Source organism: Pezoporus wallicus, unplaced genomic scaffold (assembly GCF_028554395.1).
Source record: "Pezoporus wallicus isolate ANWC-B61680 ecotype Strahan unplaced genomic scaffold, APGP_CSIRO_Pwel_v1 contig_8226, whole genome shotgun sequence".
NCBI classification, from domain to species: domain Eukaryota; kingdom Metazoa; phylum Chordata; class Aves; order Psittaciformes; family Psittacidae; genus Pezoporus; species Pezoporus wallicus.
Genome location: NW_026635187.1, coordinates 1,323,025 through 1,336,968, shown reverse-complemented (window position 1 = coordinate 1,336,968; position 13,944 = coordinate 1,323,025). Strand labels below are relative to the sequence as shown.

Here is a 13,944-nt window from a genome sequence, read left to right as displayed (position 1 = left end):
TGTTTGGGGTTTCAGACCTAGAACCTGGCTTAAAATCCACAGGTGGGACATAACTGAGGTGCTTCCATATGAGTTTGGTATCTCCCTGCCAGTGCTGGAGATACAAAACATGTTATTTGAATTTACGCATGTTCTCATCCACCATCAAGGGCAGCAGCAGATACTATGGAGGATGTGTGGAACGGTATCTGGGCAATCTTGCAAGTCTGCAGCTTGTGGTTTGGCACTCCCTCAAGACAAAGGCTTCATCTGAACCACCAGATAACCAGCATGATGGGACATCCACCACTGATTTGCCCTGCTTTATTAACCCTGCAGCTGTGAACTCCACAGCTGCAGAAGATTGCTCCTGGATGACTTGCAGTGGGACCAAGTCCCGAAACAATGACAAGTAATAACAAACATTTCTTGCCTGCTCATACTTCCCTCATGCCAGTTTTGACTTCATAGATCCTGTAGAACATCCCATTTTCAGATCCCTTTAGCAAACTGAAGCATCCCCATGTACCTAAATCCCATCCCTGCAAGGAAATCTTCCTTGCATCTTCCTCGTTATTCTCTGGTGTTAGGCCTGCTACATTTTTTGGGAGACTCTGTCCAGCTGGGTCCTCTGTATCTCTACAACCCTCTGGGCAACCTCCTCAAACACCCTTTGCTGCTTTTTGATGGTTACACAGAATTTCCCACTTTTCAGTTTGTGCCCATTGCTTCCCATTCTCTCCCTGGGCACCCCTGAGAAAAGCCTGGCTCCTCTCCTTCAGTCCTTCCACCAAGGAGGTCCCCTGAGCCTTTTCTCCCCAAGGCTGAAAAAAGTCCCAGCTCACTCAGCCTCCCCCTGCACGACAGATGCTGCAACCCCTTGATCATCTCACTTCTTTTTATACCTTTAAAACATCTCCATGACCCTTGTTTTACTACAGTTGCTAATTTCTTCTTAAGATTTCTTCTTGAAAATCTTACCTGGTCCCATTTATTAAACACTGTGGTCGCAGAGAGGGCTCAGGTTTGCTACTAGCAGATCTCCTACAGATATGATGAATTTGTGTACACCCCAGTCACATTGGCAGAGGAATGTGAAATGAGTTTTGGGTGCTGCTTACTAAGAGTTGTACCTTGCCTTGTGCCTGGACCTTTATCCAGATTTTCTACAAGCAGAAATTTGAGGTGACTAAAAATGGTTTCTTTTATCATGCCTCACTGTAGCACGTCCCAGGTTGTAACAATAACTTCAAGAGCTGAACTCTCCCCACTCTATGATGCTCTTTCTGTCCTTGCAGCCTCTTGCATCTCAGAAAGCATTTTGTAGTTTTTGGCCCCACTGCTCACACCAAACTTGTCCTACTTAGACAAAGACTTTTGATCCATAATTCTACATTGCATTTTAGTAGCAAATACCTTTATGCTTTAACATACAGGTCCACTCTTACAATTGCGAAACCTTCTCTCCTACTTCCATGTAGGTCAGGTCCTGAAATTACAGTGTCTTCTTCATGAAATTCCTGTCCCCAGGTTTTATGCTGCTGAACAAACCAGTGTCCTCATTAGAAGCATCCCAGTTTCCTCATTTTCAGGCTTTCAGCATCAATGGCACTGGTAAATTTAATTTTGGCTTGATTGCTTTGTACTAAACTGTTTAGTCTGTTCTTCCTCTTCCTAAACTTTCAAGCTGTACCCTATTCTCTCTAAAGCTTTTACAACCTTGTTTCAAAAGACAGGCACTCAGACCTGTGTACAACTCCACACATGCTGGGTTCTCCCCCATCTTTCAATATCCCTTATCTTTTCTGGTTCAAACAACAGCAGACTGGTCCTGGTTTGGAGGAAGATCATCCTTTCTCCTTAAATGATGCCCTTCTTCTTCAAAGTTTCCTAACTCCAAATAAACCAAACCCCCTTTCCCTGATATGCCTTAAACCATGTGCTGATGCTCAGGTGAGATGAACATGGGTATATTGCCCAGGATTCTGCTGTAGAGGGTCTTTGATTTCTGGTGTCTCACCAAGGTGTTGAATTTCTAAGAGGCAGGTATCCTCCTGCTCCACTGGCATTCAGACCAGTGAGCTGCTACCCAGAAACCCTTCAAAACGAGTACCCAAAGAAGTTACCTGTGTCTCATACACCCCCTCAATGTCCGGAGCAGAGAGGTCTGCATTGATTTCATTGATGTGCTCTTGGTACATGTCTTCAGGGACTGAGTATTCATACAGGTTGTAAACTAAGTTTGAGCGGGGCAGGATCCTGTTCACCTGCCAAGGCAAGGGACACATCACACCACATGGCACCATTGCCAGTAGTGGGGCACTTGTAAGGGCTGCAGGGAGCTGGGGTAGGAGCCAGCCCAGCTCCTGGTGTTCTCTCTCCTAAGGAAATCTGGTTTATGCTCAATGCTTGTTACAAATTCCCATAACAGAGAACCTGCTTTCTGGGAAGGCTGGGATTAGCAGAAGCACTGGGTACTGGATGAGATACATCCATGGCATGAGAGAGCAAAGCCCTGCAAGGCAGATGCTTGTTTCCCCTTCCAGAAGGGTCAGGTCCTCACCTTCCTGTAGGCTGCTCCCTCCTCCGGCTTTGGGACACGCTGGTTGACATAGAAGACCCGGGGAATGCTCAGCTTGATGCAGTGCAGGTCGCTTCCGATGACTGCCCACAGCCTGAACAGTCCAGGCTGGCTGGTCTCAGCAATCTGCCGGACACAGTGGTACAGTTACTGCCGGGAGAGCCAACACGTTATCAGTGCTTATATCTAAGCTGTGCAACACTTTTAGGATCTATATGGCCCATTGGTGGCCACAAAGAGAGCAGGGGGCTTAAAGAGCTGACAGCACTGAAGCCCCTAAGTCCTACCACTGTCTTAGGGCACTATGCAGAAAACCCTCTAAGTAAGGCTGGCCAACCAGCTCAAGCTGCCCACTGATGTCAGCCAAGTCACTCTGACATCGTGGACCAGTTGTCTCATCTCAAACTCATGCTTTGCAAGAAGACTGCCTGCAGCTCTGAAGGCCCTTCTGGAAAATGAAGTGGGTGACAAGGGGCCAGGCTCAGATGGCCACAGGTAACGAGGATTTGTGAAAATGCCTGGGTGGCACCACTCCACCTCTGCATTTGTACATTGGCTGATTCCAGACATTACTGGAATCCTGTGCCTATCATAGGCATGCTGTGCCCAGTTCTGGGATCTCCGGTACAGACATTCTGGAGAGAGTCCAACAAAGGGCCACAATGATGGAGGGACTGAAGCACTTTTCATATGAAGAAAAGCTGGGATTGCTGGGACTGCCGAGCCTGAAGGAGGGGAAGCTGCAGGAGTTCTCATTAGTGTATATAAATATCTGAAGAGAAGTGCAAAGAGGATGGAACCTGGCTCTTCTCAGTGGTGCCCAGTGGCAGGACCAGAGGCCATGGGCACAAACCTGAACACAGGAGGCTCTCTCTGCATGTCAGGAAACACTTTTTCCCTGGGAGGTGACAAAGCCCTGGCACGGCCTGTCTAGGCAAGTTGTGCAGTCTTCCACCTTAGACACACTCCAGAACCTTCTGGACACTGTCCTGGACTACTGGCTCTGGGTGCATCAAGCTTCAGCAGGGGGTTGGACCAGACAGACCCCAAAGCAGCCTTCACTCTCAGCCAGTGTTTCTGAGGTTCTGTGACTATTGCACAGTGCTTTCCCTGAGATGAAGTGGAGCAGTTCATGGGATAAATTGGAACCGTCCCACTGGCAGAGCTACACACATCCTAGATTCCCCATCAAGAATGAGTGCGTGGGCCCCTGTTTCCATACGGACATACATGAGCCTGAGGCTCTGCAGCCCCACCAGCCTCCCCAAGGTTAACAGAAAGTGGTGTCAGGGTCCGCAGTCCTTGAACGCCGCCATTTGACCACAAGCAGTGTAAAATGCAATGCTCAAGCCCGAGGCTGCCCCCATGGCAGGGCCTGTCCCCAGTACCTGCACGATCTGCCAGGGCAGGTCCAGGATGCTGCGCGCTGCCTGGCGCAGGTAACTGCCCAGCCCTTTGGAGAGCGCCTGGCGGGCGCCTCCTCCCACCGCTGCCTCCCCACCATCCTCCAGGCGCCGCCTCTTGCGTCGCTCCCGCCGCTGCCGCGCCTGCAGCTCCCACTTCTTCTGGTGGTAGCGCAGCCAGACCAGGCGCTGCTCCTGCGGAGGGACAGTGCCCTGAGTCGAGGCAGACACCAGCACCGGCTGCCCAGCCCCCAGCACCCTGCCATGCACCCAACCCTCCATTCCCCAGCCCCACAGCACGCTCCTGCCTCCACTGTGAAGCCATCGCCCCCCTCTTCTCCATCAGTGGGTGTATTCTCCATCTCCTGGTTCTATTTTTCCTTGTAGCCATGAGCCGTGGGCATGAAAGGGTTTCGGGAGACCTACGTCTTGCTCCTGGCAACACTCAAGCTGCTTAGGTGGACAAGCACATCCCCAGGTCATCTTATGCTCAGTCTGCTTCACCTACCTTGGTGGTGCCCACGGGCGGTGGTGGACCCAGGATCTCTCGCCAGGACTGGGATAGCTCAAGGTACTGAGACATCTGTTGGCTTTCCTCTGCTGCAGGGACTCTCTTCCGCTTGCTTGCAATAGGAACTGCTGGCTGATGGGTCTTGGCAGCCCCAAAATCCTCTATGTCACCAATCTGTGAGTTGGGCATCCCCTCTGGGGGCTGGTTGGTGAGGACCTGAGAGAGCAAGGACAGCAGCAGGAGGTTGGTTGCAGGAGAACCAACTCGCCACCACAGCCAGTACCTTTCCCTCATGTTCTTCACCTGTCTCTTGCCTTCCGAAGTGAAGAGCTCATTGATTTTTTTCTGTTTGTACACATCATTCTTCTCCAGGAGTTTCTTGTGGAGCCAGTCTGGGTGCCGGACCCGTGGCACTGGGTTCTTTACCTGAAGAACATGCCTCCAAATCACACTGAGTCCCCTGACCAAAGCCCTCTCCTGTCCCATGTGCACCCCTGACCCATACCTGCTGCAGGGCTGCGGGAATGGTGATGATTTTCTGGATGGTGCTTCCCAGTCTCTCAATGTAGTAATCCCAGTCCAGGATCTGTGAAGAGGGCAGAGCAGCAGGTAGCAAAGAAAGCTGAGTTGAAGACCACCAGATGCAGGACCAAGCATCTCCTCAGGGCCCCAGCACTGCACTTTGTGAGTGCAAGCAGCTGCTGCCCGGGTCATTCCTTCAAAGGGATGAGCCCTTGTCCCAGAGCCAGGTCCCACCTGCAGAGGTGCCCCACTCACCGCACGGATATTGAAGTCCTGCAGCGAAGGGCTCTTCAGCCACTTTCGGAGGTAGTGTCTGCGCACGCTGGGCTCAGCTTGGAAGATGGCGAGAGGGATGGCTCTGGGGATGGCAGGGAAGCACCTATTACCCACCCGGCAGCACTCCACCCCCTCGCCCAGCCTCTGGAGACCCTCCAGGCTTCTCCTCCCCCTGCCGCGAGGCCACCACGTGGTAGTTGTATGGGGTTACCCATCACTGGTCTTGCTCATGGGCTGAGCCAGCAGATGCGGGGCCCCTTGGCAACACCACACCAGCTCACTCACCTCCTGCTACCCTTCCCTTCCCTTCCCCTCTTGGTTGCGCCCGGCACTGTCAAAAGCCCCCCTCACGGTGGGGTTACCTCTCTGTCACCGGAGATCCTTCTGGTTTCTTGGAAATGATGAACCGGCAGCTCAGCCCTGCATCCTTCACCATCTGGTCCCCCAGGAACTCTGCCAGGCGCTTGGCAGTGCTGATGGAAGTAGACTTCTGCTCCCCATAGTCCTCCAGCTTGCGTGACATGGACCGGTTCTCCGAGATCAGCTCAAACAGCTCTGAATCAGGCATGTTGGCAGCCTGAAAGGGAGGGGAAAAAACTCAAACCTATCAAGAACCCCACGATCAAACCTTGCTGCTGTCAGATATGGGGAGTGCCAATCCCCAGCTGGTCTGGCTTTTTACAGGGAGCCTGCAAAATTACTCCCTGTGGCAGCTGCCAACATGACTTACGAAAAAGAGAGTGTAGGTTTGAGACTTGCATTGGTTCTGGCAGTGCAATGCCACTTTGTACTGCACAGAGTAGTTGGGTTCACCAAGAAATCGTTGGCTAAGGTCACCACAAAATGCAAGGACTGAACTAGGCTCTTGGATCCCTCCTCTTGGCAGCAGGCCCCCCACTTTATTCCATTTTCTCTGTTCTCCCCCAGTTACTGTGTATCTGGTGTCTCTGTGCTCCTCTTACAACACTCTGCAGAGGCCAGCAACTGTCATTCTCTGCCTCTAGCTAACATCCCTGGGGGGATGAGGGCCAGCTCCATGAAAGACATGACCGGAGAAGGACACCACTCACCCGTAGCTACAGCTGAATGCAGAGCACTTGCACTAAAATCACTAAACAGCAGCCCTAGAGAACCAAAGCAGCAGAAATATAATGGAAGAGACAATCAGAAGAATAGCAACCACCCACTCTGCGCAAGGCTCTCCACAGTGTCCAACCACATCTGATGCTTCTTCCCCAGCTTGCCCTGGGAGCACAAACATGCTGAGCTGCACCTACCTTGCTGTAGAGTACATCCAGCCAGTAATCTGCCACCTTGGCCACAGAAGCATAGACCTCCTCCAGGGTGCTGCCCTTCAGAAAGGCTTCAAACACTGAAGACTGGAATATCTTCACCAGCTGCAGCTCTCCGCGGCGCTTCACCTCAAACCCCTTCAGCTCGGCCAGGGACCCATCCTCATTGAACACTGCGTACCTAGGAGACACTGCATGGGCAGAGCCTGGCCTGTGCCAAGGGACATGGCCTCCAGGATCCCACTGGTGTCCCTCCTGCCAGAGCATGTGTTCAGCATTGCTGCTGGTGCTCAGCACCAATGATCTCAGAACATCTACAGCTGCTCTACCAACTGCTTCAACTTGGTCTACAGAAGCATTATGGGGGACATCAGCTACAAGAAGCCACATCACTTGGCCAGCTCTCCTCCCACCTGACCATGATCCTGTGGGCACAGCCTTTGTTCCTCCACCAACAATGGTGGCTGGCAGGCACCTCAAGGCTGAAGAGTGACCAAGAAATAAATGCACTTGTAACATCCCCAAACTACAAGACACCAAGAGGCCCCGAGATAAGAGTCCTACAAGCAGAGCCTTCTCAGTGCTTGGCATCACCCTGACCTCTGTGGCAGGGACTTACTACTTGCACAAGGACACTGACAGGAGAAAGTGAATGCTGAAGTTTATCCAATAGGGCATTAAGCATAAAGAACTGCTGAGGTGAGTAGCTAGAAAGAGGACGCCTTCAACACCGCAGTGGGGGGGAGATCAGCGTCCAGGAGCCTCAACTCAGAGCAACAAGAGCCACCGAGGGAGCCTCGAGTCCTCGACAAGACCTGCCCAGGAGCTGGCAGCTCAGCTGACGCCAGCAGGGACTCACAGGGGACGGAGCCTGAAGCAGAGGCACCAGCCCTGACTGGGTAAAAACCTGCCCCAGGGAGCGCGGGCGACCAGGAGCGCGGTGAACAGAGCAGGGAAACAGAGCGGGTGGAGGCAGTTGGCGCGGGATGGTGAGCACTCGCCCTATGAGCAGGGCCCCGTCCGGGAGCCCTGCTCTGCCTGCCCCAGGGGTAGTCAGTGTAGGCACCAGACAGAGCTGACGAGAGGGGAGGCTGCAGTGCAGAGCTCGGGGTGCAGAGAGTGCCTGCACTGGTCTGGTGAGGGAAAGGTGCACAATGGGCAGGGCTGCACTTGGTGCTCCCTGGTGGACGTCCTCCTGCAGCAGGGGCTGAGCTGCAGGATGCTGTTAATAGGCTGCGAGATGTCAGGGAAGCTGAGAGGAAGCAGGAATGCTTGCTCCTGGCCCAGGCTGTGCAGGGGCCTCAAGCTTCCCCTCTAGCTCATGAAGGAAAGAAGGAGGCCATTAACCTGGAAAGCTGGGAATTAGTGACAAAAAAAAAAAAAAAAAAAAGGAGGAAAAGGACAACCAAAAGCAAGGGGCTTCCCCCTAAATCCCCTGTCCCCATGCAGCACCGCTTTGCTGTCCTGCAGGGGGCTAATTGAGGAAATGCACTCGAGCCAGAAACAGCCGTCTGATGCCTTGGTAAAGAAGATCTCTACTGGTGCTGCTAGGAAAAAGCGGCGGGTCGTAGTAGTAGGGAACTTACTCTGAAAGGGACAGAGGCACCCATCTGTCAGCCTGACCCCGTCTCAAGGGAGGTGTGTTGCCTACCGGGGGCACGGATCAGGGATGTGGCAGAGAGGCTGCCTGCTCTAGTAAGTCCCATGGACTATTACCCACTCCTGGTGATACATGTGGGTGCTTGGGATATAGATAGTAGTAGCCTGGGGAACATAAAGAAGGACTACAGAGCCCTGGGGGAGGTGGTTAGGGGCTCTGGAGCTCAGGTGGCCTTTTCGTCAATTCTCCAGGATACTGGAGAGGACCTAAAAAAAGCTAGGTGAATTACCCAGGTTAATAAATGGTTAAAAGGGTGGTGTCATAGTCAGGGGTTTGGGTGTCTTGAACACGGGACCCAAGTTTGTAGGCCAGGTCTAGTGGGGGCTGGTGGAGCCGGTCTGATAAGGGAAAGAGCAGTTTTGGTAGGAGGCTTGCCAGACTGGTCAAGGAGGCTTTAAACTAGATGTGCTGGGGGAGGGGGGCATCGTTCCATCCCAACACACCCAGTCAGTTGCCAGCACCTATAATAAATGCTCGGAGCAATGTAGAGATATTCCAGCTGCTCCAGCCAATGAGCCGGCTTCATTTGGAGCTTGGCTCAGATGCCTCTATACAAATGCCCGGAGCATGGGGAACAAACAAGAGGAATTAGAGATGTGTGCACGTCTACGGGGCTATGATATAATGGGCATCGCAGAAACATGGTGGGATGGCTCCTATGACTGGAGTGTTGGAATGGAAGGTTACAGGCTCTTTAGGAAGGACAGGCCTGGCAGGCAGGGAGGGGGACTTGCCCTTTATGTTAGGGATAGGCTGGAGAGTATGGAGCTGTGTCTGGGGACAGGTGAGCAGTCCACAGAGAGTTTGTGGGTCAGGGTTAAAGGGAATATAGCTATGGGAGACATTACTGTGGGGATCTGTTACAGACCGCCTGATCAAGGAGAACCTGCGGATGAAGCCCTCCATAGACAGATAGGAAAAGCCTCATGCTCACAGGCCCTTGTTCTCATGGGTGACTTCAACCACCCTGACATCTGTTGGAAGGACGGTACGGCCCGGCACAAGCAGTCCAGGAGGTTCCTCAATTGTGCAGAAGACAACTTCCTTCTGCAAGTAATAGAGGAGCCGACAAGGAGAGGTGCCATGCTTGACCTCGTGCTCACCAATAGGGAAGGGCTCGTTGGAAATGTGACACTCCAGGGCAGCCTTGGATGCAGCCATCATGAGATGCTCGAATTTGAGATCCTCAGGACAGTGAGGAGAGCGTGCAGCAAGCTCACTGCCCTGGACTTCAAGAGAGCAGACTTTGGCCTCTTCAGGAACCTGCTTCGAAAGGTTCCATGGGATATAGCCCAAGTGGGCAGGGGGGGCCCAAGACCGTTGGTTGATATTCAAGGATCACCTGCTGCAAGCTCAGGAGCGTTGCATCCCAACTAGAAGGAAGCGCAGCAGGAGGGCCAGGAGACCTCCTTGGGTGGATAAGGAGCTGCTGAGGAAAATTCAATTGAAAAAAGAGGCTTATAAGTGGAAGCAAGGACAGGCGGCCTGGGAAGAGTACAGGGATGTTGTCTGGGAAGCTAGGGACCAGGTTAGGAAAGCTAAGGCTCAGTTAGAATTAAATTTGGCTAGGGGTATTAAGGATAACAGGAAGGGATCCTACAGGTACATTGTGAATAAAAAACAGACTAGGGAGAACGCAGGCCCCCTCCGGAAGCCATCAGGAGAACTGGCTACGCAGGATTTGGAGAAGGCTGAGGTTCTGAATGACTTCTTTGCCTTGGTCTTCACTGGCAAAGGCTCTGACCAAACCACCCAAGTCTTGGAAGGCAGATGCAGGGACTGTGAGAATGAAGACCTTGCGCCCACTGTAGGAGAGGAACTGGGTCGAGACCATCCTAAAAATCTGAATGTGCACAAGTCCATGGGACCTGATGAGAACCATCCATGGGTCCTGAAGGAGCTGGCGAATGAAGTTGCTAAGCCACTGGCCATCATATTTGAGAAATCATGGCAGTCAGGTGAAGTTCCCAAGGACTGGAAAAAGGGAAATATAACCCCCATTTTCCAGAAGGGGAAAATGGATGACCCGGGGAATTACCGACCAGTCAGTCTCACCTCTGTGACTGGCAAAATCTTGGAGCAGATTCTCCTGGAAGGCATGCTAAGGCACATGAAAATCAACAAGGTGCTTGGTGACAGCCAGCAGGGTTTCACTAGGGGGAAATCCTGCCTGACCTATTTGGTGGCCTTCTATGATGGGGCTACGGAACTGATGGACAGGGGTAGAGCAGCTGATGTCGTCTACCTGGACTTGTGCAAAGCGTTCAACACCATCCCACACGACATCCTTGTCTCTAAATTGGAGACATCAATTTGATGGATGGACCACTCGGTGGATAAAGAACTGGCTGGATGGCCGCACGCAAAGAGTTGTGGTCAATGGCTCAGTGTCCGGCTGGAGATGGGTAATGAGTGGTGTCCCTCAGGGATCAGTGTTGGGACTGGTCTTGTTCAACATCTTTGTTGCTGACATGGACAGTGGGGTTGAGTGCGCCCTCAGCAAGTTTGCCAATGACACTAAGTTGTGTGGTTTGGTTGATACGCTGGAGGGAAGAGATGGGATCCAGAAGGACCTTGACACACTTGAGAGGTGGCCAATGCCAACCTCATGAAGTTCAACAAGCCAAGTGCAAGGTCCTACACCTGGGTTGGGGCAATCCCAGGCACAGCTACAGGTTGGGCAGAGAAGAGATTCAGAGCAACCCAAGGAGAAGGACTTGGGGGTGTTGGTGGATGAGAAAATGAACATGAGCCAGCTTCAGTGTGCACTTGTAGCCCGGGAACCAACTGTGTCCTGGGCTGCATCAAAGGGAGCGTGACCAGCAGGTCATGGAGGTGATCCTGCCCCTCTGCTCTGCTCTTGTGAGACCTCACCTGGAGCATTGTGTGCAGTTCTGGTGTCCTCAACATAAAAAGGACATGGAACTGTTGGAACAAGTCCAGAGGAGGCCACGAGGATGATCCAGGACTGGAACATCTCCTGTATGGAGATAGGCTGAGGAAGTTGGGGCTGCTCAGCCTGGAGAAGAGAAGGCTGCGTGGAGACCTCAGAGCAGCCTTCCAGTATCTGAAGGGGGCCTATAGGGATGCTGGAGAGGGACTCTTCATTAGAGACTTTAGTGATAGGACAAGGGGTAACGGGTTAAAACTTAAACAGAGGAAGTTTAGATTGGGTATAAGGAGGAAATTCTTTCCTGTTAGGGTGGTGAGGCACTGGAATGGGTTGCCCAGGGAGGTTGTGAATGCTCCATTCCTGGCAGTGTTCAAGACCAGGTTGGACGAGGCCTTGGGTGATATGATTTAGTGTGAGGTGTCCCTGCCCATGGCAGGGGGGTTGGAACTGGATGATCTTAAGGTCCTTTCCAACCCTAACTATTCTATGATTCTATAAAGCAGCACAAGCTGTAAAGAGAGGGTGCTGAAGAGCAGTGACAGTATTGTTTGTCTGTGGGCACCCCTCTAGCTAGTGTTTACTACTGCTCCAGCTCATGTTCCTGATCAGAAGCCTGCAGAGAAATCAGTGGAGTCTGAGTACTACTATCCTGTAATGCAACAGTAAAGGCAGGACCTATTCTTGTAGATGGACAAGGATGGGGAAACATCTAGATGTTTCTGGAGGTTTGTGAAGTCCCAAGAGATGGGAAAGCAGGAACTGGTTAGTTTAAACAGATTAGGTTGAATATAAGCAGTCCTCAGAAGATAAGACAAAGTTCTCCTGCACACCTCAGAGCAGAAAAGGGAGATCATGCTGGTCACCAAGTTGGACAAATGTTGTTTTGCTGCTATCTTCTAAACTACTGCCATAGTACGGCACTGGAGGCTGGATTCAAAGATGATTTGGTGTAAGGAACTTGCCATTTAAAGCCAGCAAATCAAGGATGCTGCCAGCTCCAGGGCCAAAGACCAATATGCCCCACATGCATGAAGGGAAAGAGACCCTCAATGTGTTTCTGGGGGAAAGTGAAAATATTTCAAGCTTTGGAAACTCACCTTTTCTTCAGCTTCTTGCCCTCCTCCTTGGATGCAGGGAGGATCATGGCCAGGTATGGCCCATCCACTTCAAAAAAGATGCTGTTCTCCGAGCGTGTGGTGTAGGTGAGGGAGGCCGGGTCCTGCAGCTCCTGGTACTGGTCATTTGTGAAGCCTTCCTATAGGCACAGCCCCAGGAGAACAGCTTTACTCAACAGCCAGGCTGGTTACATGACATGCCCCTCGAGCACCCACTGCCCAAAGGGATCACTGAGCATCCCTCTGAAAGCTACAGCACAATGTCAAGAATCAGAACATCAACCTGCTGTTGAGCTGAGAAATGCTTTGGACCCTAAATTTACATTATTTTGTCTTACAGAAGCTGGACCAGCAGATTTGGACCTTGCTGTAGCTTGGACTGTGCCAGCCGGCACAGGCAAGCACACACCAGCACTGGGCTCTCTCACACCACTCTGCTGCAGGGGTATCGGCCTCTCCCTCTGCCCAGATGCTCTGTGGGGCAGAGAGCTCTGCAGCAAATTAGGGCCATCAGCCCCAGGGTCCTGCTTCAGGAGCGGAGATGGAAGACAGGCCTCCCTTTTCAGTCCTCCACCTCCTTTTGACCAGACTGCAGAGTTGGCCTGGATGACAGCAAGACTCACCTTCACCAGGATATTCAGCATGGCACCTGGGTAGGAGATTGTCACCTTTGGTTTCTTGGCATTGGTTGACTTGATGACAAAGTTCTCTGGGAAGCTGTTGGGGAGGACGCACCAAATCCCATCGGTATCCAGTTCCAGAGGTCTCCTAAACAAGGAAGGAAGGTCACTGTCAGGAGGAAAGTGGCTGATAGGTGAGGATCAACTCTGTGTCCTCCATAAAGCAGAGGCAGCTCTGTTGCAGAGGTCCCTTCTGCAAAGCAAACCCTGACAATCCAACAGAATAACCACAGCAGTGTCAGCAATCTGAATGTTCAACATTAACTGCTGAAAGCTCAGATGTTTAACATGCTCTCACATCTGTCCCAGCTGCTGGCAGACCTCTCTTCCCCAGGTCAGCACATACTCACCCAATCTGCTCAATCAGTTCCCTGGCCTGGGTGATGATATTTGCTCCCGTGAAGCAGACGATGCCAGCCATTTCCATGGAGTACCAGCGAGCTCTGTGAGCAGAGCGGTCAAAGTAAAGAGCATGAAGTGCTCCCTGCCTACCCCAGCTAAGGAAAGGGCAGGAGGACCTCCAGAGGAAGAAGGGCAAGAAATACACAAACACTGGCTCTTGGTAGATTGTTTTCCTTGCCCTAATGTCGATGTTTCAGAAAGCTGGAAACCCACTAATAGACAAGATTCCTGTCACTTACGCCCAACACTTAATGTCTGACGGGGGTCTCAAGGGGGAGAAGTCACTTGTAGAAGTAAGAGGAGAGTGTTACAGGCAGCACCTACCTTCATCCTGGTGCTTCAGAAGCAGGGGAAGCAATTGACAGACTCCCCAGGACAATCCTAGTTTCCAGAGGGCACCAGCATTGCCCAGGGAGAAGACTCACCCCTTCCGCATGACATAGCCATAGAAAGAGTTGAGGATGCACTTGTGGGCTAGCTGCAGCGAGTCATACAGGATTTCCATATTCTTGCAGCGCTTCACTTCAGAGGCATCTCCTGCCTCCACCGCTGCAGACAGCTTCTTCTTCCACACCTGCAAGCCACAGGCAGGGTAAGGACAACCCCATGCATCACTACTGGTGGTAGCCA

The 13,944-nt window shown here is 52.1% G+C and overlaps 1 protein-coding gene across 2 annotated transcripts in view; it reads right to left on the bottom strand.

The window, feature by feature from the left end:
* Window positions 1-13,944, bottom strand: part of POLE (DNA polymerase epsilon, catalytic subunit) — a 32,842-nt gene that overhangs the window by 6,703 nt on the left and 12,195 nt on the right. For both annotated transcript variants that reach the window (XM_057411283.1, XM_057411292.1), the window contains exons 20-32: window positions 13,740-13,888; window positions 13,263-13,355; window positions 12,856-13,000; window positions 12,215-12,372; window positions 6,550-6,745; window positions 5,635-5,849; window positions 5,252-5,354; window positions 4,980-5,060; window positions 4,778-4,900; window positions 4,472-4,690; window positions 3,949-4,158; window positions 2,543-2,686; window positions 2,106-2,246 (exon numbers count right to left, since the gene is read on the bottom strand). In XM_057411283.1, the coding sequence (XP_057267266.1) occupies window positions 2,106-2,246; window positions 2,543-2,686; window positions 3,949-4,158; window positions 4,472-4,690; window positions 4,778-4,900; window positions 4,980-5,060; window positions 5,252-5,354; window positions 5,635-5,849; window positions 6,550-6,745; window positions 12,215-12,372; window positions 12,856-13,000; window positions 13,263-13,355; window positions 13,740-13,888 (1,977 nt within the window). The remainder of the gene's footprint in view (window positions 1-2,105; window positions 2,247-2,542; window positions 2,687-3,948; window positions 4,159-4,471; window positions 4,691-4,777; window positions 4,901-4,979; window positions 5,061-5,251; window positions 5,355-5,634; window positions 5,850-6,549; window positions 6,746-12,214; window positions 12,373-12,855; window positions 13,001-13,262; window positions 13,356-13,739; window positions 13,889-13,944) is intronic.